At 50.8% G+C, this 24,776-nt stretch overlaps 1 protein-coding gene across 1 annotated transcript; it reads left to right on the forward strand.

Annotated features, from left to right (window-relative positions):
• The first annotated feature begins 13,139 nt into the window (after window positions 1-13,139).
• On the forward strand, window positions 13,140-23,355 carry MAPK8IP2 (mitogen-activated protein kinase 8 interacting protein 2). The gene is made up of 12 exons (XM_047067375.1): window positions 13,140-13,328; window positions 14,298-14,403; window positions 15,677-15,958; window positions 16,117-16,210; window positions 16,316-17,569; window positions 17,832-17,907; window positions 18,036-18,208; window positions 18,324-18,433; window positions 19,056-19,160; window positions 19,305-19,375; window positions 21,315-21,413; window positions 21,840-23,355. The coding sequence occupies exons 1-12, from the start codon at window positions 13,264-13,266 to the stop codon at window positions 21,910-21,912; spliced, it is 2,508 nt and encodes an 835-aa protein (XP_046923331.1). The 5' UTR covers window positions 13,140-13,263; the 3' UTR covers window positions 21,913-23,355.
• Window positions 23,356-24,776: the final 1,421 nt, after the last annotated feature.

Raw genomic sequence — 24,776 nt, forward strand, 5'->3', positions numbered from 1 at the left:
CAACATCGCTTCCTCCTCGTCTGACTATGTGATCTCCTTCTGTTTTTCTTATAAGGAAACTTATGATCACATTAGGGCCAACCGGGTAATTCAGGATCATCTCCTCATCTCAAAATCTTTAATTTGATCACTTCTGTGAAGATCCTTTTTCCAAATAAGGCCACATTGACAGGTTCTGGGTTAGGATGTGGATGTCCATTCGGACATGGTTTTCTCAGCCCCCCACAGTACTTTCCCTCAGAGCTCCCAGCTCTTTGCTTCATACTGCTCCAGTATTGGATATTACAGTTGAAAAGGGCAATAGTTTTCTCCCTTGAACATGGTTTCATTTTTTTTTTTGCCTGTATACTTGAAGTATGTTATGTTCACGCTGAATGGATCTTTTACTTATGTATAATTTTGAAACATCATTCATCCATCGGTTATTTGGAAAATATTGGCTCACTAAGTTACATAGATCTTCCAAATTTGGACACATTTTATTATATATTATCAAAAAATATTTAAGCATTGGGAAACTTTAAGCTCATGGTGATAGACACAGGTTTTCCAAAATTCTAATTTTTGCTTAAAAGCTCAAAAATTTTTTTAAGTTTATTTATTTATTTTGAGAGAGAGAGAGAACATGTGTGAGCAGGGATGGGGCAGAGAGAAAGAGAGAGAGAGAGAGAGAGAGAGAGAATCCCAAGCAGGTTCTGCACTGTCAGTGCAGATGCTAATGTGTCGCTGTATGTCACAAACCGTGAGATCATGACCTGAGCCAAAATTGAGATCAGATACTTAATGTACCGAACCAGCCAGGTGCCCCATAAAAACTCAAATTTTATCAAATACTATCAGTTCTTTTCCTTGAAGTGACATGCTACATTATTCATTTTTGAGAAAGTGTCTTCCAGATACCCAAGTGAGAATAAACACAGTTTAGGGGCTCGACACGATGTGGGGCTCGAACTCACAACCATGAGATCATGACCTGAGCTGAGTGAGATCAAGCGTCAGATGCTTAACCAACTGGGCCATCCAGGTGCCCCATTTGTCCATTTTCTTTTAAGTAAAAATGGTGTTTCATGAAAAACGTGATGCGTTCAGCAGCCCAGATAAACAATGATGTAAAGTAGCTATGACACGATTGTACTTTAGTACGTAGTCCTTTATGCCATCACCCTGAATATTAAGAATTGGTAAGTGTCAAGACAATAAAATTAAAATTTTTTATTGCTTAATCAACAAAATTATTTTTTTTGAAGTTTATTAATTTTGAGAGAGAGAGAGTGAGTGGGGGAGGAGCAGAGAGAGAGAGGGAGACAGAAAATCCCAAGCAGGCTCCACACTGTGGGGCTCGAACTCAGGAACCATGAGATCATGACCCAAGCCAAAACCAAGAGTCAGACGCTTAACCAACTGAGCCACCCAGGTGCCCCATTAATCAACAAAATTCCTAAGTGAAACTGCTTTTTCCTCCCTTCGACCTCTGACCATAGTGAAGAATTCAATGATTACTGTTACAGTTTGGTACCCCAGCTTTGATTTATGCTACCTAACCATTGCTTTTGCACAATAAATGCGAATGCCAGCACAGTGGAAAGACACGTCACGTCTTAGTGTTATAAAGATAATTTGGGCCTTGTTGACCTTTAGAAACTCCAGGGTCCACGGACCGTATTTTGAGAAGCACTGTAATAGTATATCATAGGGACCATAGGATATGTGTATTTTCAGTTTTACTAAGTATTGCTAAACTTCTCCCCAAATTGATTATCCCACTTTATGCTCTGTAGCAATTAAAATACTGTTTGGCCATGAATCACAAAGACCCAGGATAACAGTGTCTTAAGTAAAAGGGAAATTTTAGTGTTGCTGTGTGTGGTTGAACACACAGAATACACTTAGTGGGGTCCCTGGAATCACACAGTACACAACATGTACAATTTTATGCAGTTTACATAAGATAATTTTATTTATCTCATGTAAGAGTTTAGAGGTAGCCGTCCCTGGGCTTGAATGGTGGCTCTATTCCATGAAGTCTGTAAAGATCTAGGTTTCTTTTATTTTCTTCTGCCTTTATGTCCTCCATTCCCAAGGTTACTTCATGATCCAAGATGACTGCTCCAACAAGTGCTTCCATTTTTAGCCAGCAAGGATAGGGATGGGCACAAATGCCTCATGCCAGTGATCTCCTAAGGGAAATACCTGGATGCTGCCCTGTGCCACTAGTGCAAGGGGGACTGAAATATGTATTTATTTTGGAAGGCTAAATGGCTGACTGGAAATCAGGGATTCTAAAATCATAGAGGAACAGGAGAAGAGAGGTTGGGGGACAATTGGCAGTTTCTGCTGCAGTACTCTCTTTTGGCCATTCTTGTTATCTGTGCACTCTGCTGTATCTGGAACAAGCTCACTTCATCCCTAAGGGAGACCATTTGTAACAGTTCCAACAGTTGCAGCATCCAGCTCACGGTTTAGGTTCTCTGAGTTATGTACAGTTTGTTCAAAAGGGTCTGATGTAGATTCTTGTGGTCCAGTGATTTAAAAATGAAATGATATGTTGTTTGTTCTCCCAACATAATCAATGTACAGTAGTTTATAAATTTAGTGATTTATAAACTGAAAAATATTTTATGTGTCCCAAATATGCAATGAGAGAGTAAGAATAGGATAAAAGGATAAAACCTCTATTTAGAAAAGGCAACATGGGAAATATATCAGTCTATGGTCCGTGGCAATTTCCAAATCCTATTAAGCATGAATAATGAAGACCTCTACCCTGGAAGAAGAGAAAGTTACTTGTTTTGAAAGCTCCCAGCTCTGTCCTTTAGGGTTCTTCCTTGTTTTATGCTTCATGTTCACATCTGGAGAGGGCACTGAAGAGTATTCTCTTGTATACTACACAGCAGGCTGCTTGTGTAGAATAACTTGGGGGAGGGACCCTATCAAAGATTTCTGGAACTCTTTCTCTGAGTTGATCCTCTCTCTCTCTCTCTCTCTGAAAATTCCAAATACCTTGGCCTCTGCAAGCTCTAACTCTGTCTTTTAAACTCATCATGACTGCCACACTCTGATTTCTGGAAGTTCCTGCAGTCCAGAAGTTCCTCTATGTGGAAAATGAGGGCAATCATAGGCTTTATGTCATTGATTCCCTTAGGGAACACAGTCCTGTGCTGTCCTTTGTCCAATGTCTGAAAATAGTTGCTCCCTATATTTTGTTCAGTTTTCTGGGGTTTCCTACACACCCCCTTTGGAAGGAAGGAAAGTCTGATAGCAGTTATTCCATAATGGCTGGAAGCCATTTAAAAAATAATAAATAATTCTTTAAAAATCATAAATAATTGTTGAATGTTATAAAATTCACATCTATTGAGATGCTTATGCAAATTTCCTCTTAGTCCATGAATGTGGTGGGTTACCATTGGAAGTGAAAGTGAGATATTGAGCCATCCTTGGATTTCTGGGATCAGAATGCATTTACAAATATAAACTGTTGAGCTTCATTATCTAGTATTTTGTTGGGAATTTTGTATATATGCTTGTAAGTGAAATAGACATATAATTCATTAATTTTCTTGAGCTAGTCTTACATGTTGTAGTTTCTTTTCTTTAAAACAATTTTTTTTAATGTTTATTTATTTTTGAGAGAGACAGAGACAGAATGCGAGTGGGTTGGGGCAGAGAGAGAGGGAGGCACAGAATCCGAAGTAGGCTCCAGGCTCCGAGCTGTCAGCACAGAGCCCAACGTGGGTCTTGAACTCACGAGCTGTGAGATCATGACCTGAGCCGAAGTCAGACGCTCAACCAACTGAGCCACTCAGGCGCCCCTATAGTTTCTTTTCATAAAATGAATGCAAATGTAATATGGCAAGCTAGATTCCTAAATAGAACTTCCTGATGAAAATGTTTTGGACTTTTTTTTTTTTTTTAGATATAGAGAGAAAGAGAGAGCATGCGAAAACAGGAGAGGGGCAGAGGGAGACAAAGAGAGAATCTGAAGCAGCCTCCATGCCCAGTGTGGAGCCCAACGCAGGGCTCAATCTCACAACCATGAGATTGTGACTGGACCTGAAATCAAGAGTCAGATGCTTAACCAACTGAGCCACCCAGGTGCCCCATAAAATGAAGGATAAACCAAAAAATAACAAGTGTCGGCAAGGATGTGGAGAAAAAGGAATCCTCATGCATTGTTGGTAAGAATGCAAACTGGTACAGCCACTGTGAAAACAGTATGGAGGTTCCTCAAAAAATTAAAAATAGAAATACCGTATGATCCAGTAATTAATACTGGGTATTTACCCAAAGAAAACAAACACCATTTCAAAAAGATATATGCACCCATATGTTTATTGCAGCATTATCTAGAATAGCCAAGATATGGAAGCAGCCAATGTCCAATGATAGAAGAATGGATATATACACACATATATTTTATACACACATACATATAGAATATATATACACACACATACACATACACATATAATGGATTATTACTCAGCAATGAAAAAGAATGAGATCTTGCCATTTGCGACTACATGGATGGACTTTAGAGGGTATTACTCTAAGTCAAGTAAGTCAAACAGAGAAAGACACATACCATATGATTTCACTTATATGTGGAATCTAAAAAACAAACAAACAAAAAGCAGAAACAGACCCATAAATACAGAGAACAAACTGATGGGGTGGGGCGTGGGCAGAATGGGTGAAGGGGAGTGAGAGACACAGGCTTCCAGTTATGGGGTAAATGGGAATGTAAGGGAATACAAGGTAGAGCATAGGGAATACAGTCAGTGGTCTTGTAACAGCATTGTGTGATGACAGATGGTGAGCACAGCATAATGCATAGACTTGTCCAATCTCTATGTTGTACACCTGAAACTAACGTAACATTATGTGTCAACTATACTTCAGTAAAAGAATGTAGGACAAACTGTTTTCTTAAAAAGTGTTTTCAAAAGTCATTGATGATCTAATAAGAAAATAAGGGACGAAGTAAGAAGGGAGGCCAGAGGGGCAGTGGAGCACAGCATATTGTGTTTGATCAGAGCCATTTGATGAACAGAGAGAATTTGATTGGGGTTTTATAGCCTATGCTATGAATAAATAGTTAAATAGTGTCCTCCCCCACAGTGCATACCCACCCAGAACCTCAGAATGTGACCGTATTGGGATACCTGGTTGGCTCAGTCAGTGGAGTGTGCAACTCTTGATCTTAAGGTCATGAGTTCAAGCCTCACCTTGGGCGTGGAGCCTACCTAAAAAAAAAAAGTGCCCTTATTTATAAATAGTGTCTTTGTAGATAAAATTAGTTAAAATAAAGTCACACTGGATTAGGGTGGGTCCTAATCCGATTACTGGTATCCTTATAATAAGAGAGAAATTTGGGCACCTGGGTGGCTCAAGTCATTAGGTATCTGACTTTGGCTCAGGTCATGATCTCACAGTTTGTGAGCTCATGCCCTGCTTCAGGTGAGTTCGGGCTGCACTTCTGGTGAGCCCCGTTTCTCTCCCTCTGTCTCTCTGTCCATGCTCACTTGTGTCCCCCCCTCAATCAACAATTTTTTTTTTAATAGAGACTAATTTTAAAAATAGGGATATTTGGACACAGACACAAAAACCTAGGAGAGAAGCTCATGGGACAATGTAGGCAGAGATTGGCGGGATGCATTTATGAACCAAGGAGCTGGAAACCACCAGAAGCTGGGAAGAGGCAAGGGAGAACCGTCTCCTAGAGCCTTTGGAGAGAGTCTCGCCCTGCTGACATGTTGACTTGGGGCTTCTAGCCTCCAGAAATACGAGAGAACAAATTTTTGTTGTTGAAGCCACCAACTTTGTGGTACTTTTTAATGGCAGCCCTAGAAAATGAATATGTACCCTTTGAAACGCAGAAGACAGAGACAAATCAGAGTCTGTTAAGGAGGAGAATTTAATAAGAAACCAATCCTCTGCAAACCTTGGACTTCAAAGAGTTAAACCCTCAGTATTAGGGTGAATTAGAGAAATACTCTGTCCTTCGGGGAGTGCAAAGAAAATTATTTCAAATTTGGGGTGAAGTGTGTGTGTGTGTGTGTGTGTGTGTGTGTGTGTGTGTGTGCAAGAGAGAGACAGAGATGCTGAAAACTTAGAAGAGGAAGCTGGCCCTCATGTAGGTTGGCAGTTCAAGTTCATATGGTCAGGGTGCTCCAAGAACCCTTCGATGGGACATTGAATATAGAGTGACCTCAGGTTGCTAATGCTTATAGGTGCCTGGTAGACAAAATACAAACTCTCCCTGGTGGTTTCTACCTCCTCCTAGGCCACAGAGTTTCCCACGAATGCAATCCCAAGGCTAATGGGCATCCCTAAGTTAAAAAAAAAAAAAAAGGTGATGAATGATATTGAGGGATCATGAGAACAAACCAGCAGTAACCACAGACAGTACGCTTCAGGTAATGGAATTATCAAATGTGTTACAAAAGGCCTATGTTCAATATCATTTAAGTAATAAATGGTAAGGCTGAAAATATGTGTGGAAACTGAGAAACTATGAAGAATAATCAAACTTTCTGAAAAGAAGTTCCAGACGGAAGTTCTAAAATAAAGTTTTAAATTAGTTTATGTTTCACTTGAATTTTAATTTCAAATAAATGTAAAACTCAGTGCGCAGCTTGAATAACAGCAAATAATAAACAACTGAAGAGTGAATGCATGAACTAAGAGATAAATGAGAATCAATTATCCTGGATATTGCCTGGAAGATGTACAGGCATTAAGAGCCACAGAGGCCAGAATGAGAAGGTCCACGGGGTCTGAGTGGGGCCCCCGGTGAGAAAGAGGAAATGGGGGAGGCGATATTCAAGGACACATTGGCTGTGAAATTTCTAAACTGAGGAAACTATATGGAGAAATCCATATGGTTAAGAGGCTTAGGGGGAGCCTGGGTGGCTCAGTTGGTTAAGCGTCCGACTGTTGATCTTGGCTCAGGTCATGATCTCACGGTTCATGAGTTCGAGCCCCATGTTGGGCTCTGAGCTGACAGCCTGGAGCCTGCTTAGGATTCTCTGTCTCCCTCTCTCTGCCCCTCCCCCTCTAACTCTCTCTGCTTCTCTCTCTCTCTCTCTCAAAAATAAATAAACATAAAAAAAAGGTTAGTAAACCTCAGGCCGAAAAAAACAGAAAAACAAATGGACACCTAGATCCACTGTATTGAAACTTCAGAAACCCAAAGACAAAGGAGAAAGTCCTAAATGAAGCTGGAGAGGAAAGAGAAATGGTCTTCAAGAGAATGGGGGACTGAGAAATGACTTCTTGCAGCAACAAGGCAATTCAGAAGACAGCAAAATGATACCTTTGAGATGTTGGTGGCAACAAATTACCTGACCTAGATTTCTGTATCCAGTAAAATGATTTTTGGGGAGTTAGGGCAAAATAAAGAATTTCCTAGACAAATGGAGAGTTTACTGCACAGAGCTCCCAATTAAAAAAAAAATGCTAAATATTGTATGTCAGGCAAAAGGAAAGGGTATCACAGGAAGGTCTGAGGTGCAAGTAAGGAAGAATACATAAAGAGGTAAACATTTGGGTAAATCTAAGTAAACATTGACTCTTTAAAGCAAAAATAACAATTCCAGGGCACGTGGGTGGCTCAGTCAGTTAAGCATCTGACTTCGGCTCAGGTCATGACCTCACAGCTTGTGGGTTTGAGACCCACATCAGGCTCTGTGCTGACAGCTCAGAGCCTGGAGTCTGCTTCAGATCCTGTGTCTCCCTCTCTCTCTGCCTCTCCCCTGCTTGTGCTCTGTCTCTGTCTCTGTCTTTCTCAAAAATAAGTAAACATTAAAAAAAACTTTTTAGGGGTACCTGGGTGGCTCAGTCCGTTAAGCGTCCGACTTCGGCTCAGGTCATGATCTCATGGTCTGTGAGTTCCAGCCCCGCGTTGGGCTCTGTGCTGACAGTTCAGAGCCTGGAGCCTGCTTCGGATTCTGTGTCTCCCTCTCTATCTGCCCCTCCCCTGCTTATGCTCTGTCTTTCTCTGTCTCAAAAATAAGTAAAAACACTAAAAAGAAAAAAAAACCTTTTTAAAGCAAAAATAACAATTCCTTGTGTGTCTCTAAAAGGAAAATTAAAATGTACAATGAAATTTAATTGGGACTGCAGTGAATCCAGTTAGAGTCTTCTAGGATCTTTATGCTATTCAGGAAGAGGATAGAAACATCCATTAACTTTAGGCTTTGTTAAGAGTAAACTGGGTGTCATAAGTAAAAGGGTGCCTTAGATCAGATTCTTTCAAAAATAGGGGCTGGGACAAGGGTTCAGGGGTGAGTAGCTTATTTGGAGGTACAGGAAATGAAGGTGACAGGGTGGGAAGAGGAGGCAGGGAAGAGAAAAAGGGGCATCATGCCAGTGGCCTGGTCCTTGTTATCTAACCTGTAGTCTGTGCTGCAAGATTGATAAAGGCAATTTTTGTCAACCAAATAAGGAAATTATGCTGGAATTTCTAGGATAACAAGTTTGTGGATGGAAGAGGCCTTGTACATCTCCACTCTGGGCCTCCCACAACCTTTCAGGACCTCTCCCTGGTCAGGCTGACCACTGTCTAGTGTGTCTTTGGGAAGGACAGGGGAAACTTGAGAAGCCATTCTCACCAAATATTCCCCAGCCTGATATTTCCTGGAGTGCTTTGCTGGGGTAGTCCCTTTGCACTCATCACAACAAATGGGAAGGTCTCTGAGATTCATGTTGTCAAGGCTCCAGTATAGTCCCATGTGGGACAATGATACTGGTCAAGTGTGAAGACTCGTGTGAAAACGTACAGTCCTCTTCTGTATTCAATTTTTATGTAACTGTCTTTGGGTGTCCTACTCTGTATGAAGAAATGTTTTAAGACATTGAGATTTCAGAGATTGTTGCTATTTCCTAAGAGTAACAATCCCTTAAAAAACTTCAACTCTGATTTATTGTCATGACCATTTTCCTTATTGGTAGAAATCTGTTTTCTGAAAGGCATAACTGTTTGTGAGATTCCTTTCTTAAACCATAAAGGATATTCTTTTACTGTCTTTTTCTTGAAGGCATAACAATATCTGTAAACACCATGACTTTGGATTCCTTGTTTATTCCTAGATTTTGCTTGTTTGCTGATGGAAATGATCCAGAAGAGAAGGAGACATTGATGATGCAAGAGAGAAGAGCTTGAATGGCAGTGAGAACAATGAGAGGGTCACCATACTGGAGATCTGTGGCTTTAGAACATGGCCCCCAATTCCTTGACACTCCTCCTACTGCCTACTGAGAGGTGGGTCTATGATCTCTCTCTTGAATCTGGAGGGTCTTGGGACTACTTTGACCATAGGTATGAAAGTCATATAGCAGAAGTGATGCCATATGACTTTCAAAGCTATATCATAAAAGGCCATGCAGCTTCTGCCTGGCCCTCCTAGGATACTCACTCTGGAGGAAGCCAGCCATCTTGTAAAAAGTCCAGTTACCCTGAGACTATACCATGCCAGAGAGGCCAGGTGTAGGTGCTGGTTGACAGCCCCAGCTGAGCTCTCAGTCAATAGTCAATATCAACTGCCAGCCTTGTGAGTGAGCCATCTTGGACATCCAGGCCAGCTGATCTCTGACAGTAACCACACCACACCAAAAGCCCCAGACAAGGACTTTTAAATCCCAAATTTATGACTGCAAAACTGTAAGCAGAATAAAATGCTTTTAAAAAAATCAACTTAGTGATAATTTTCTACACAGCAATAGTAATTGGAACAGGCTTCTTATTGGGTCAAAGCATTGTGGGTGTCATTGTGATAATAGTAAGAAAGCAAGAAAAGTAGGAGGCGTTGGTCAGAGAACTGGATGCCTAAAATCAAAATTCAGGAGGTGGTGGGGCGCCTGGTGGCTCAGTCGGTTAAGCGTCTGACTTCGGCTCAGGTCATGATCTCGTGGTCTGTGGGTTCGGGCCCCACGCTGGGCTCTGTGCTGACAGCTCAGAGCCTGCAGCCTGCAGCCTGCTTTGGATTCTGTGTCTCCCTCTCTCTCTGCCCCTCCCCCACTCACACTCTGTCTCTCTCTCAAAAATAAATAAACATTAAAAAAAATTCAGGAGGTGGTGAAGTTATTGGTTATGACAGCATTCCCCATAAAGTGTGGCTCTTAAGCTTTTCATCCTTTTTATAGATTTCTGTTCATAGTTTCAGCCATTGGCATTTTTGCTTTTTTTGTGTGTGGGACTTCTATGGTATATGAACAGAATAAAAGCAGATTAGTTTGCACTTACTTATTTTCTAATCTATGAGAAAATTGTCAGGAAACGTCCTCTGATTTTTTAGAATTGATCTGTGCTGAGGATTGCTGAAACTGTGTTGCTATATCAATTTTCCCACATAAGTCCAGTCAATTTTGTGTTTTGTAGTAACTGTCCATACCATTAGTGGACCATAGAGCAAACCGAATTATTAAAGTGGTGGAGTTGTTTAAGGGAAGGAAAAGGAGTCTGGAAGGACACTGACAATGGGTGATTAGGAAGGCAAGAGGAAAACCAATAGTGCATGGGACCCACAGGCTGAGGGAAGAAAGAACTTCAAGGAGCGATTGATCAGCTCTCTCTCTGGATCTGTTATTTCATCCATACAAGGATGCCATGAGGATCACATGAGGTGACGTGTAGATTTGAAGAAATGTAGGAGATGTAAGGAGCATAAACCCCTTCAGGAGACTTTGCCTTTTCATATCAATGTATCTCTGAGATGGAAAGAGCAGAGTCCTGAGGGCTTGGGAGGAAACAGGTCCCAGGGTGAGGAGCAGGGAGAGAAGGAATATTGAATGATCATGATTGGGATCTGGGTCCATGCCTAGAGCTTTACATGTGTTATCTCACGTGATCCTCATAGCATCAGTGTATAGATGAAGAAACTGGGGTCCGTAGGATTGGGTAACTTTCCCATGTTCAGAGAATTGATGGCAAGATAAAGATTAGTACCACAATCTCTCAGACTCTAAGGCTGGTGACCTTCCATTTGTGCTCTGGGGGCAAATGGAAGACTTCACAGGTAAAATTAGGAGTGGGAGCCCCAACTTCATGACCTTTATACTCCTGGAATCCGCAGGTGTATCATCTGATAAGAGGGAGGGAAGTAAGTGGAGAGGCTTGAAGAGGATTGTAGGAGTGATAATTTGAGACAGAATTTAGACATATAAGGATTCAAAGTTGGTGCAATTCCAGGCAGAAGTAAATCCTGAGGCTCTTTATGGGAGAGGTTGCTAGAGTTGAAAGAGTTGAAGACTGTTGACTGATCAGAAGTCAAGGAACTGTCTTACCATGGTGTTGTTGGATGGACCATTTATGTGGATGTCTAGTTTCATGACAAGACAGGATTGAAAGGAAGTCTGGGAAGTTGGGGTAAAAACTCTGTGAATTCTAGGGAGTGATCTGGAGTTTTGTGGGGGAAAGTCATGGAGTTGTTAATATGTCCAGACTCCTTGAACCTCAGAAATGAGGAATGTTCTTAGTGCTCCTAAAATTGAAAAGACAGCATGGAGACAAGGACTTAATGTCCCATTTATGGACTGGTGAAGTCCATAAGCCCTCTCATTCATTCATTTGCTCACTCACACATTTCCTGAGCATGTGCCGTGTTCCAGGCACTGGAGGTTCAAAGAAGAACCTCTTTGGAGGCTCAAAGAGAGATAAGATAGTGTCTCTGCTCTCCTGTAGTTCTCATTCATTAGGGAGGATGACATAAACTATTAAGTACCATTCTTAGAAAAATACCATAATTGAGACGAAATGTAAATTGTGATTAGGCACAAAAGCAGGCACAGTCTGCCCTTGGCCATAGGTCTTTCCCAAAGAATGATGTTGCCCTTCCCAACTTGCAAGAGCTCCTTCTGCCTTGTGGTTTCCAGGCATTAATCATTCAAGAGCCACATCCTTCCCACAGAAATAATTTAGACAAAGAAATGTCAGCGCACATAATTTCCATCAAGGGGGGGAAAGGATACTTTCATGGCACTCTTGTTGAAACTCCAGCTTCCTTCTTTAGCCAAGTCTTCTCCACAATGTCTCCCTAAACTGCCCCTCCAACCTGTCTGTGTCAACTGTACTCATAACACTGATCTGCCCTCCCCCTGCCCCAATACCTGCTGACCCTGACCTAATCTAACTCTTTGAGCTCCATTTCAACCATCGCTCTCCCCACACAGCTCCGTAACAAGCCAGAACACGTCAGTATCCTGAACAATGCCAATCACATAGTTGGTGCTCAAGATACAGTTTTTCTAGTTGAATGAACATAGCCTCAGGGTTATCACCCAATTCCCAACAGTACCTCGGTCCAGTCTGCGTAGTCTGTACTGTGTCCTGAAAGTTCCGTGTTAGTCTCAATCAAGCATCCTGTGTGATTAACTTCGAATCCAGCCAGCTCAGCATCCCTGGTCAGATGTCTCTGTCCAGCACCGATCAGCAAGATTTGGGAGAGCAGCTCCTTCAGCTGTGATCAGCTCCCGTCAGGGAAATAGCTCCTCCAGCCCAGTCAGCACGTTTTAGGGAGAAATCTCCGGCGGCCCAATCAGCACCCTTTGTGGGACAGCTCCAACCAGCCCTGATCAGCACCCAGAGGCGGACAGCTCCCTCAGCCCCTTAGGACCCGCAGCCAGCCCAGCCTCGGTCTCCATCCCCTCAGACCCAGGCTTGGGACCCCAACTCTTCTGATTCCTCGGGACGTCAGCTCAGCTCCGGGGCGGCATCCGCCCCTCCACGAGCCCCCACAATCCAATCCCACGGTTAACCAGAGGTCTGTGGACCCAGACAGCTGCCTTCCTCCACTTTCCCACCGTAGGGTTCTCATTTAAGGGTCTCACTCTGTCTCTCCCCACCCGCAGACCCTCCTGTGCATATACCTAACCCTCATCCCCGCCAATCCGCTTCTCACCTGCTCCCCCCACCCCGAGAAAAACCCCAAACCCGATCGCTCCCGAACCAGAGCCTCTCAGTCAAACCATCTTCTCTCCTCCAACCAGCTTCCCCGCCGTCCCCCTCCCTCCCTCCTCTGTCCCCTCCCTCCTCTCCCGGATCCTCCCTCCCCTCCTCCCCTCCCCTTGCGGCGCTGCCGCTCGCCTGCCGCGGTGTCCTGGCAGGGTGTCGAGGTGTGTCGGCGGGCGGGGTGTCGCAGGGCGTGTCACGAGGTGACTCGGGGAGGGCTGAGGATCGAGGGAGGGAGCGACGAAGGGCGTGCGGGGCCGTCGCTCCGCGCACCCCTCCCCCCGCCGCAGTCGGCAGGCCTTTCCCCGGAGAAGATGGCGGATCGGGCGGAGATGTTTTCTCTTTCCACCTTTCACTCGCTGTCGCCGCCAGGCTGCAGGTACGCACTCTGGCGCCCCGGGCCTCGGCAGGCCCTTATCTTCCTGCAGCCCCCGCCCCGACCCATCCCCAGCCTCCTCCGACCCGGGCCTGCCACCCCACCCCCATCGCCTTTGGGGACCCAAGCCCCAGTCCCCTGTCTGGTCCTAAGGCCTCTGACTCCTGTACATCATCCTCCTTCCCTTCAGGGTCTATTTTTGTCCTCCCCTCCTCCCCCTTCTCCAAGGCCTAATGCCCCTACCCCCATATCCCGCTAGGACCCTGTGCCGCACCCAGCTGGGGCAGCTGACCCCTCAAGGGTGGAGGACCTGGGTTGAGCCTTTGAGGGGCAGCCTGTCTGGGCAGAATGCTGAGCCGCCCTCTGTGCTTGGCAGTGTCCTTTTGGCCTTGCTGGGCCTCTCTTTGCTGAAGGCCTGTCTTGGCCTGTAAAGCTCCGGGAGGGAGAGAGTTGAAATCGAGCCTGGAGCCCTGGGGGAAGGGACTGAGGTGGGGAGAAGGTTGGACCTTTGGGTGTAGACCTGCCTTAGGCAGAATGGGAGACAAAGTGGCTAGACTCTGCTCTCAGAGCAGGCCCACCTGAACGTACCCCCCCTTCTGCTGCTGCAGCTTCAGCTCCCCCTTCCCCCCCTTCCCCCACTCTGCTCAGACTGACTCCCCTGGGGCTGAAGCTGTGACCCAGAGGGGCCTGTAGCCTGGAGGAGAGAGGAGGAGGGGGTGGGGAGGATTGGGGGGACAGATGGCTCTTCTGGACTGGTCATGGCTCAGATTGTGGGGGATCCACTGAAGAGCAGAGCTTGGGGTTCAAGGTGATGGCAGGATGTGGATCTGAGAATTGGGGTTTCTGGAGACCATGGGGCCTAGCAGCTGGGGGTTCCTCCTTAGGACCAGCCTCCAGACAGGGAGGGAGTCCAGGGGTGGTGGCTCCCTCAGGAGCCCTGTCCTTGCTCTCTGACCCTGGTCCCCTCCCCAGGCCCCCCCAGGACATAAGCCTGGAAGAATTTGACGATGAGGACCTGTCTGAGATCACCGATGACTGTGGCCTGGGCCTCAGCTATGACTCGGACCACTGCGAGAAGGTGGGAAATGGGCTGGGGTCATGGAACCCTGTTAAGGGAGAACTTCACTTCGGATCTGTTTAATGCTCACTTGGAGTTTTAGGGTGGGTCTGCGCTCAGCCTTGAAATAGAAATCCTTTGACTCCCCCCTCCCTTTTGGCCTCCTGGTCCAGGGTCTTCCTTGATATCAAACCTCTCTTTTCTCAGACTCTATGCCCTCCACAGAGGGCTGTCCCTAGCATTCCTCCCCTGGCCCTGTCACTGGGCTAGCTTGGGGGAGGGGAGGTGTGCCTATGGTTTGGGTGCCTTCTGTCTTCAGACTACTTTCTAGGAAGATCTAACCCCTTCCAGCTGCCATCTCCTTCCTAACCCTATCCCCATCTCTCAAGCTTCCATCTATCTGCCCTACGTCTCCACCCCAATCTTTTCTCCTCCCCATCTCCTCCTTCTTCTCTTCTCCCTCCCTTTCTCCACGTTTTTGTTTTTACTCACTCTAGAACATTTCTGAGGAACTGCCATGTGGCAAGTGCTGGGGGCTTCCAGGTGTGTGGAAGGAGAACGGGACCAGTGTGGCCCTTGCCCTTGGGAGCTTCTAACTCAGTAGGGGAGAAAGTCATAAGAGGCAATGGCTGGCTGCCTGAGTATCAAGGACTGGGCTCCTAGGTGCGCTGAGGGGGAAGGGAACTCAACAAAGACTGAAGCCATTAGGGAGATTTTCTGGTGGAAATGGCACACAACCTTGCCCTTAGGGACAACCAGCTGGGGTTGGGCAGGTGAGGGAAGTAGGGAGTGGAGGAAAGTGATTAACTGTGTCAAAGGCCCTGAGGTGGGTGCAAGCTTGGTTTATCCTGGGCTGTCTTCATGCATTCCACTTAGCATCCACAGGCTGAGTCTTGTTTTCGGTGTAGGGTACACAATATGGACATGGCCCTGCTCTGGTGAGGCTTGCAGCTTGCTGGGGGTGTAGAGTAATTGTGAGTTGTGTCAAAGTGCTATGAAGGCAGGAGTGCTGGTGTCAAATGTGACGAGGTCTGGGAGCAACATGAGGATGGCAGGTGGGTTGCGGCCGCTCTGAGAATTTCTGTCACTTAAGCTTAAGAGTCTGGGCTCTTAGCAAGAACTGAAGGGATCCTTTTGTATCTTATGCAGGTTGAAAAACAAACAAATAAACAACTGATCAGTTGATGGGGAGCAGAGTGAACTGGAGTCTTCTCTCCCTTAACTTACAGTTTTCTGCTTTCCCCTTTCCTGGCACCTGCTCTGGCCCAGCTCTGCCTGTCCTTCCTTCTTGCAGGACAGTCTCTCCCTGGGACGTTCGGAGCAGCCGCACCCCATCTGCTCCTTCCAGGATGACTTCCAGGAGTTTGAGATGATCGATGACAATGAAGAGGAGGAGGAGGAAGAAGAGGAGGAGGAGGAGGAAGAAGAGGAGGAAGGAGAAGGGGAGGGCAAGGAGGGAGGAGGCCCTGGCTTAGAGGCCCCTGCCCCAGAGGAGGCCCTGATCCCCTCCCCCTCCATGGAGGAGCCCCACAAGAATCGGCCCACCACGCTCCACCTGACTACACTGGGAGCCCAGGTGAGCATCCAGACCCACCTACAGCACCCTGGAACTAAACCTGGGTTTCCACCATCTGGAACTCTGCTCCCCATGACAGCCTGTCCTACCCCTGAGAGCTGGAGACCCTCCTCGGCACCACTGTCTTACTGCTGTTCCCCCCCAACCCCCCCCCCCAGGACTCCCTGAACAACAATGGAGGCTTTGCCCCAGCGCCTCCAGCTTCCTGGCAGGAAACAGTCCTGTGCTCACCTCCCCAGGAGCCCCTCAGAGGTTAGCGGGGTGGCGGTGCTGGTGGTGGGGTCACAGGAGGTGAGGGAGGGAGGAAGGGAGGAAGGGAACCGGGTGGGCTTGCTGACATATACCCCTGCTCGGCAGAGTCACCCGCCCCCCTCCAGCCCACAGACGCGAGCCCCTGCAGGGCACAGTCGCCTGTGCGCCCAGGCTGCGATTGCGAAGGGAACCGGCCGGCGGGCCCCCCCGCGCCCTGTGGGGCCTCGCCCTCGTCAGATCCTGGCATCGAGGCCGACCTGGGCAGCCGCTCCAGCGGGGGCCGCGGAGGCCGGCGCAGCAGCCAGGAGCTGTCGTCGCCAGGCTCCGACTCGGAGGACGCTGGGGCCGCACGCCTGGGGCGCATGATTTCCTCCATCTCGGAGACGGAGCTGGAGCTGAGCAGCGACGGCGGCAGTAGCAGCAGCGGCCGCTCCTCGCACCTCACCAACTCCATCGAGGAGGCCTCGTCGCCTGCCTCCGAGCCCGAGCCCGAGCCCGAGGCCCCGTGCGAGCCCCCGCGCCGCCCCGCCTTCCTGCCGGTGGGCCACGACGACACCAACAGCGAGTACGAGTCAGGGTCCGAGTCCGAGCCAGACCTCAGCGAGGACGCCGACTCGCCCTGGCTGCTCAGCAACCTCGTGAGCCGCATGATCTCCGAGGGCTCCTCGCCCATCCGCTGCCCTGGCCAGTGTCTGTCCCCCGCGTCGCGTCCCTCGGGGGAGCCCGTGTCGCCGGCTGGCGGGGCCACACAGGCCCCTGAGGCGGCTGCGGGGCCGGGCGGCGTGGAGCTGGTGGACATAGAGACGCTGTGCGGGCCGCCGCCGCCCGTGCCCTCGGCACCCCGGCCTGGCCCTGCGCAGCCCGGGCCCTGCCTCTTCCTCAGCAACCCCACACGCGACACGATCACGCCGCTGTGGGCCGCTCCGGGCCGCGGCGCCCGTCCCGGCCGCGCCTGCTCCGCCGCCTGCTCGGAGGAGGAGGACGACGAGGAGGAAGAGGAAGAGGATGACACTGAAGACAAGGCGGGGCCCCCTGGGGGCCGGAGCGCGGGCCCCGCCGCGCCGCTGGACGCCTCGCTGGTGTACGATGCGGTCAAGTACACGCTGGTGGTGGACGAGCACACGCAGCTAGAGCTGGTGAGCCTTCGGCGCTGCGCTGGCCTCGGGGAGGACAGCGAGGAGGACAGCGGCGGGGAGGCCAGCGAGGAGGACAGCGGCGGGGAGGCCAGCGAGGAAGAGACAGCAGCTGCACTTCTGAGTGGCGGTCAGGGCCCGGAGGACGCCTCCCCAGACAGCCCTGACCTCACCTTCTCCAAGAAGTTCCTCAATGTCTTTGTCAACAGCACATCTCGTTCTTCCAGTGAGTGGGAAGTGGGGGAAGGGGGACGGTCCCGGGGAGCAGGCAGGTCCCCAGAGTGCGCCCAGGGCAGCCTGAGGTCCCTGACAGGGCGGGGACGCCTGCGGGGATCGATGCTCCTCCTCGCCCCCGATGGGCTGGTTCCCTTTCCCTCCCTGACTCAGGACGACCTACAGCAGACTGTTGGGGGGAGGAAGTTGGCCAGGCCTTCAAGTACTTTCCTTTCCCACCTCTGAGTCTGTCTTTCCCTGTCTCTGTCACTCAGGCACCGAGTCCTTTGGCCTTTTTTCCTGCTTGGTCAACGGGGAGGAGCGAGAGCAAACCCATCGGGCTGTCTTCAGGTACTGCCTCCTCAGGTGCCGGCAGTGATCCCCAACCTTGGTCTGCAGACACCGTGGGGCCCGGGGGGACGCATCCCAGCCAGTGCTACCCCTCCTCCAGTGATCTCCCACCTCCGACCTCATCTCAGGTTCATCCCCCGCCATCCGGATGAACTGGAGCTGGATGTGGATGACCCGGTGCTGGTGGAGGCCGAGGAGGATGACTTCTGGTTCCGTGGCTTCAACATGCGCACAGGGGAGCGTGGGGTCTTCCCTGCCTTCTACGCCCACGCGGTGCCCGGCCCTGCCAAGGACCTGCTGGGTGAGGTCCCATCCCCGAGGTGTAGTTTGCTACCCAGCCGCCCTCCCCCCCCCCCCCCGCCACTGGTCTGAGCTAGACCCCTTATGATACTCCCCTCCCCTCCCCACCCCTCCAGGGAGCAAGCGGAGTCCCTGCTGGGTGGAGCGCTTCGATGTGCAGTTCCTGGGCTCTGTAGAGGTGCCCTGTCACCAGGGCAATGGCATCCTGTGTGCAGCCATGCAGAAGGTCAGTCTGGAGGCAGGGGTCCACCTCAGTCCTGTAGGCTTGCACAGCCTCTGGAGGCCCCACAGAGGGTTCAGGTGGGGCCTTGGGAGCCTCAGGGGGCAGGGATCCCAGCTCTGATTCAGAGGCCTGGTCAGAGGGCAGAGCTTGGCAGCTGCCTCCCAGCACCTTGGGGTCTCTTGGCGGGTTCAGTGGGACCTCTACTTTCCTGCAGTCCGTCTTCTTTTTGTCTGCAAATCAAGACCAACTCTCACTCCGTCATTTGCTCCCTCATTTGTTCTGAGTCAACATTTAATGAGCACCTGCCCTCTACTGGTCCTGTGACTGAGTAGAAAAGCAGCCGAAGAGCGGGACGGCCCTGTGCCTGAGAACTCCCATCCAGCTCGTGGGGTGGGCAGTGAGGAGGCCGGGGGTGGTGGGAGCTGGAGGAACAGAAGGAAATGGCAGGCTTTGTGCAGAGAGGTGACCAGGTGGTCCTGAGCCTAAGGAATGGCCAAGACCCCTGGCTCACACGTTCGAGAGTCAGTGCCAAGAGCGTTCATCCATAATGCAAATGTTGCACCAAGGGGAGACGAAGACACCCTTGTAGGCCCTTGACACCCTCTCTCCCTAACTTCTTCCCCAGATTGCTACTGCCCGGAAGCTGACGGTCCACCTGCGTCCTCCTGCCTCCTGTGACCTTGAGATTTCCCTTCGGGGGGTCAAGCTGAGTCTAAGCGGAGGACCTGAGGTGGGGGTGTAGGGGTCTGAGGCACAGGGGAGGCTGGGGACAGGCTAAGGCAAGAGGGTCCGACGGAGGGAGGGTGGCAGGGGTGCCGGGAGTGGCTCCAGGCCCTCCGTCTAACTTGGCAGACACCTGCCGCCTCTGCTCTAGTTCCAGCATTGCAGCCACTTCTTCCAGATGAAGAACATCTCCTTCTGTGGCTGCCATCCCCGCAACAGCTGGTGAGAGCCTTCTCTTCCTCAGAGTCCCCATAAAACCCAAGGGCCGCCCCTCTATGAGTCCCGTCCTCCACCGCCCTGACTGCCCCGCCTGCAGCCACGTGGCTCTGTGAGTTGAGCCCTTACATGGCGCCCACTCTGCACTGGGCTCAGGAGACATGGATAAAACAAGCTCCCATCTGGTCCGGGTGGGGAAACAGACACATAGACAAGTAAGCACTAGAAGCATCTATCGGGGCCTGGCAGATGTCGCTATGGGGCTCCAGTGAGCAGACCTGTAGAGAGGTGGGTGAGTTCTCGCGGGACTCAGGTGGGGACTGGAAAGCATTCTGTGAGCCTTGGAAGACAAGTAAGTAACGGGGCAGGTCTTGGTAGGGAGCCAGTTGAGCCAAGGCTGTGGGGGGGGGGCACTAGGTGTCTTGGGGAACAGCTGCAATGAGGCTGGAGGGACACTAGGAGTACCGGTGCCCTTTGACTCTGTCAAAGAGCTTGTATTTCATCCCATTTGCAGTGGTGTCGCTGAATGTGACTCAGTTGGGTTGACCAGCTGGCTTGTCAGGATGCAGAGCTGGATAGAGTGTCAGGGCTCAGACCAAACAGCAGGGCGCTCGGGCACCACAGGACTGGTCTGCATGGAGGCCACACCTGCACGGGCGGCGGGCTGAGGGTGGCACTACCGGGAGGGAGACTGCATGCGCCACAAGCTCAGGTCTAGACAGCTAAACACGACCCAAGTGCAAGCCCGTGAGAGAAGGATGGTCAGACCAGTGGTTTAGGATTCAAGCAGTGGAGGTGGTGGGTGAAGGGGAGGGGACACAGGAGCTGCTCTCCTGGCCCAGACCTTCCTAATACGTATTACTCCAGAACTCGGCGCAGTCCTTCATGGTAAGGAGGCGCTGAGGAAATAGCGTTAGGCGAAGGGGTGGCTCATTTCCTTGTGAAGGAGGCAGCGGGTCCGGAATGTGCCGGATGAAACTGGAGTATGTGGCTTGTTAGGTCACAGATTGCCACAAGTACTCCTGCGCTGCCACAGACTGGCCGTGCGTCCTTGGGCAGGTTTCTGACTGCCTCGGCGCCCCATTTCCACCATCTAGAGACAGTAGAACAGGACACTGACCTCACGGAGCTGTCGTGAAGTTTATGTGAGGTGAGAACAGGAAGGGCTGAGGGTGGTGCCCAGGACTCGGTAGACCCATCGAAGCGTCGGTGACGATAAATGTGACTGAACGCGGCGTTTGAGATGCGGCTCTTCACCGACAGCATGAGCATGTTGTTTTGGCCGTGACACTGTCATGTGGATTCCCATGTGGCAGAACCACAGGAGCCCAATCCAGTGTGACGTGGGTTGGATGGGCCACAGTGGGGGAGACTCCAGACTCAGGCCGCGGGGCTCTGACAGGCTCTCCCTCTGGACAGTAACTTTCGTTAATGTCTTCGTGAAGAGAACAGGGCAGATTCAGGGAAGAGTTGGGGCGGTGACTGAAAGGTTGTGACAGAACCAGAGTGGGAGGTGTCTCTCCACGAAGAGGGTTTTGCAGGTTGAGGGCCAACGCCATGCCCCGAATCAGAGCTCAGATAAGAGCTGCAAGAGTTTGCAGGACCAGAGATGGGACTGTGCAGGCTCACGTGACTCACATCTAGAGGGCAGGAAGGAGGCCCTGCTGTGTGCTCTGGGTGGGGAGCCACGGAGGCGGGTGGCCCTGGCGGGGCACCCCTGTCGTGGAGAAAGTAACGCAGGCCACTCACTCCTCTTAGGTGCCGAGCACTGTGCTTGCACTAGAACCCAAAAAGTCACCTTGAAATCTTGAAGTCCTGTGGCCCACACACTGTCCCTTCCCCTTACTCTCCTCCGGAGCCCTCTGTCCCCGACTCCTCTCCAGATCTTAAGGGGGGGCCTGAGGTGTGTGTGCTCTCACGTTCTTCTGCACCAACTCCCCTTCAGCTATTTCGGCTTCATCACCAAACACCCTCTGCTGAGCCGTTTTGCCTGCCACGTCTTTGTGTCCCAGGAGTCCATGAGGCCCGTGGCCCAGAGTGTGGGGTGAGCTGGGGTGGGGAGGGTTGGCTGGGGGGCGTGTGGGACGCAGAACTGGTGCGTGAGTGCCCGGCGGGGGGTGGGGAGAGTAGGGCTGGGAAGACAGGCAGGGAGGTGAGGTTTGTGGGGAAGGCCTGGCATGGGGTGGGGAGTTTGTACAGGAGTGAGGGGAAGGCCAGATGAGGAGCCATAGAGCTGGAGAGTTGGAAGAAGTCGGTGGAAAGCAAGTTTGCAGACGTGGGGCGGGAGCCTAGGGGGAGGGTGTTGGGGGTGGAAGAGGCGTGTTGCCCCACGGGGCCTGGAGAGCTGAGGAATGGGGGCCAGGGGTGACATGGGCAGGCCCAGGTGGGTGAGGAGGGAGAACTTGGGGCGTGGGGGTGCGGGTGACTCAGGTGGCCCCGAGTGGCTGGTAGATGACGCTCTCTCCCCCAGCCGCGCCTTCCTGGAGTACTACCAGGAGCACCTGGAGTACGCCTGCCCCACAGAGGACATCTACCTGGAGTAGCCGCCGCCGGTCTCCTGCTGCAGGTGCAGCTGGGGCTGGGCGTGTCTCAAGAAGCCACTGCGGCTTTGGCAAGGACTGGATTGGGGGCACGTGGGAACTGACGTCCAGGGGGTTTCCTCCGTGCTCCCCAGGGGCTTCGGGAGAGAGGAGTCCGCACCTCTCCACTTTCCCTCCGATCCGTTCTTTCTCTCTGTGTCGCCCTCATCTGCCCCTTGACCTCCTCCTATCTCCTTGTTTCTGTCTCTGCCCCTCTCTGTGCCTGCAAACTCTCACCCTCTGCTCTTTACTTGGGGTCAGAACTGGGAGGGTTGTAGAGGAAGGAGAGACTCTAGGCGGCCAGTGGCACCAAGCTCCCAGGTGATCCCCCCCTGCCCCTCCCCTGTGATTTATAAAGGAATTTTAATTTTTATAGTGAATCTCAAGGGATTATCCCCTCCTTGACCACAGGGACAAAGAGAGGGACCCCCATACTGCCCTCCGTGGAGCTCAGAGGGAAGCAGGGAGGGGTTCCCCAGAAGGGGCTTGGGGGAGATTAGGAGGAGCTCTGGATGCTTACCCCAAGCCCCCAGACGCTAGGAGGAGGGCGCCCGCCCTGGCCCTGGTCGCACCAGCGTCCGCTTCGCCGCTGCACACACTCCCCGCAGTCTAGCGCCTCAATAAACTCTCTGCTTGGTGTGACACTGGCTGTTTCTGGGGGACAGTGGCACAGATAAGGGCCTGGGAGCTGCCCCTGGCAGTGGGGCCCGAGACTCCAGGCTGATGGAGCCGTGAGAAGTACTCTCCAAAATCATGCTGTGGACCTTCCTAGGGATTCTCCCCAAATGTGCTTGATTGGCCAGGGAGGAAGCTGGGCCCAGAGAAAGAGAGGGGGCACTGGTCACACCTGTGTGTTCCTCTGTCCACACCAGAGCTCCAGGCTGGGGGTGGTCACATGGAGGAGCTGGTATAGCTCAGATCAGTGTGTGTGTGTGTGTGTGTGTGTGTGTGCGTGCGCCCATGGGTGTATATGCACGCTTGTGAGTGTGTGAGAGGGAGAGCAGGGGGTCAGTCTGTTTCAATCTTAAAACTGGTGTTGAAAGAATTTTTCACAGAAATCCAGAAGAAGAAATGTGGCTATTTGTCACTAGGCCTCTAGCTGGTTGTAGATACTATCTGCCGGAGAATGGGTTTCCGGTCCCCGGTCCCCAGGTGAGCCCCAGATCTTGGGTGCTGAGGTCAGTGTGACAGGCAGGGCCTTCACGAGGGTGGGTCTGGGTCCTTCCCCCAGAGCCAGACCAGTGCAACCAACACTAGGAAGATTACAGGACAAGTTATGAAATGAGAGTGAGTGATGGGAGGGTTAGACAGATTCACTGCACATAAATTTGAAACTAGTGTCCATGAAAACCACATGCTGTGGGGATGCCCGGATGGCTCAGCTGGTTGAGCATCTGACTCGATTTTGGCTCAGGTCATGATCTCACGGTCATGAGTTTGAGCCCTGCATGGGGCTCTGTGCTGACGGTGCAGAGCCTGCTTGTGATTCTCTCTCTCCCGACTCGCGTGCTATAAATAAATAAATAAGTAAATAAATAAACAGACTTAAAAAAAATCACATGCCTCTCCTCAAAATAAGAGTTAATAAATGGTCCGGACCTTTGGTATGTAGACAGCCCCACCAACAGAGCAGGGACTAGCTGCGCAGTGGACACGCAGCTTACAAACCAGGACACGGGAACGTTCCAGCTCTACTGTCGAGAGTCCAGGTAGAATGTCTGTGAGGAGACTTTCCCACTAAGTTGTGATGAGGCAGAGAGCCCTAGCTGTGTATGTTTGAAACTTGCACCCTAATGTACCTGGGCACGGAAGCATGACCCACAGACCCTCTGGCTGCATCACCAAAAGGACCCCCTCCAACCCACCTGCACTCTGCTCTTCCTTCACTCAGGTGGGAATTCTCCATGCCCTGCCCTCCTGTCCTCACTGCCTTTCTGTCTTCACTGTCCTCACTGTCCTCCTGCCCTCACTGCCCTCCTGTCTTCCTGCCCTCCTGCCCTTCTGTCGTACTGCCCTCACTGCCCTGTCTTCACTGTCCTCACTGCCCTTCTGTCCTCACTGCCCTCACTGTCCTCCTGCCCTCACTGCCCTCCTGTCCTCCTGCCCTTCTGTCCTCACTGCCCTCACTGCCCTCCTGTCTTCCTGCCCTCCTGCCCTTCTGTCCTCCTGCCCTCCTGTCCTCACTGCCCTCCTGTCCTCACTGCCCTCTTGTCCTCACTGCCCACCTGTGCTCACTGTCCTCATTCATCTCAGGAAAGGCGCCACATGCCCACCCACACCTCCACCTCAGTTCCTCCAAATCATCTCCCCATTTTTCTGTAGCATTAACCTTTCCCTCCAGCTTGGCCATGTTTGGGTGTCCTTTATCTGGAACGGCTCCCTCTTAGCAGGACCCTTCCCATACCTGCCCATCTTTCTTCCATCTCTTTGACCTCCTTTCCTGCACCTGCCCGTCTTTCTTCCCCTTTCCAGCTGCTCCTTGAATCTCAGGGTTTCCTCTAGTTCAGCTGTGCTGTAGACCCCATCCCTGGCTGCATCCTGGGTTCTCTCTCACTGGCTTCTTCCCTTGGACTCAATGCCTTCCCTGTACAGAGCTCCAACGTTCTGCCTCTGAGCAGACCACTTGGCTCAGTCGTGTGCTACACGTTAACTCACCAATCCCGGCTGACACTGGAAGCCACTCCTTCAGCTGGTCAGTGGGCTGGGGCTTTGCAGAGCACTGTAAATGGAGTGACCCTAATGAGAGCGCTGAGGTGCAGAGGGCCCAGACAGCTCAGGAGGGGCTGTGGACACTTAGAACTCACATAAGCATCTCCCCTCCTGCTCTT

Source organism: Lynx rufus, unplaced genomic scaffold, assembly GCF_022079265.1.
Source record: "Lynx rufus isolate CCGP_SWC_20201006 ecotype Redwood Valley unplaced genomic scaffold, mLynRuf1.p SCAF_7, whole genome shotgun sequence".
NCBI classification, from domain to species: Eukaryota; Metazoa; Chordata; class Mammalia; order Carnivora; family Felidae; genus Lynx; species Lynx rufus.

What these genes read in the sequence shown, in the direction of transcription:
- MAPK8IP2 (XM_047067375.1), top strand. Translation starts at nt 13,264, where the DNA reads ATGGCGGATCGGGCGGAGATGTTTTCTCTTTCCACCTTTCACTCGCTG. An exon ending in GTCTAAGCGGAGGACCTGAG is followed by an intron (nt 19,161 to 19,304) that starts GTGGGGGTGTAG and finishes CCTCTGCTCTAG; the next exon opens with TTCCAGCATTGCAGCCACTT. An exon ending in CCCGTGGCCCAGAGTGTGGG is followed by an intron (nt 21,414 to 21,839) that starts GTGAGCTGGGGT and finishes TCTCTCCCCCAG; the next exon opens with CCGCGCCTTCCTGGAGTACT.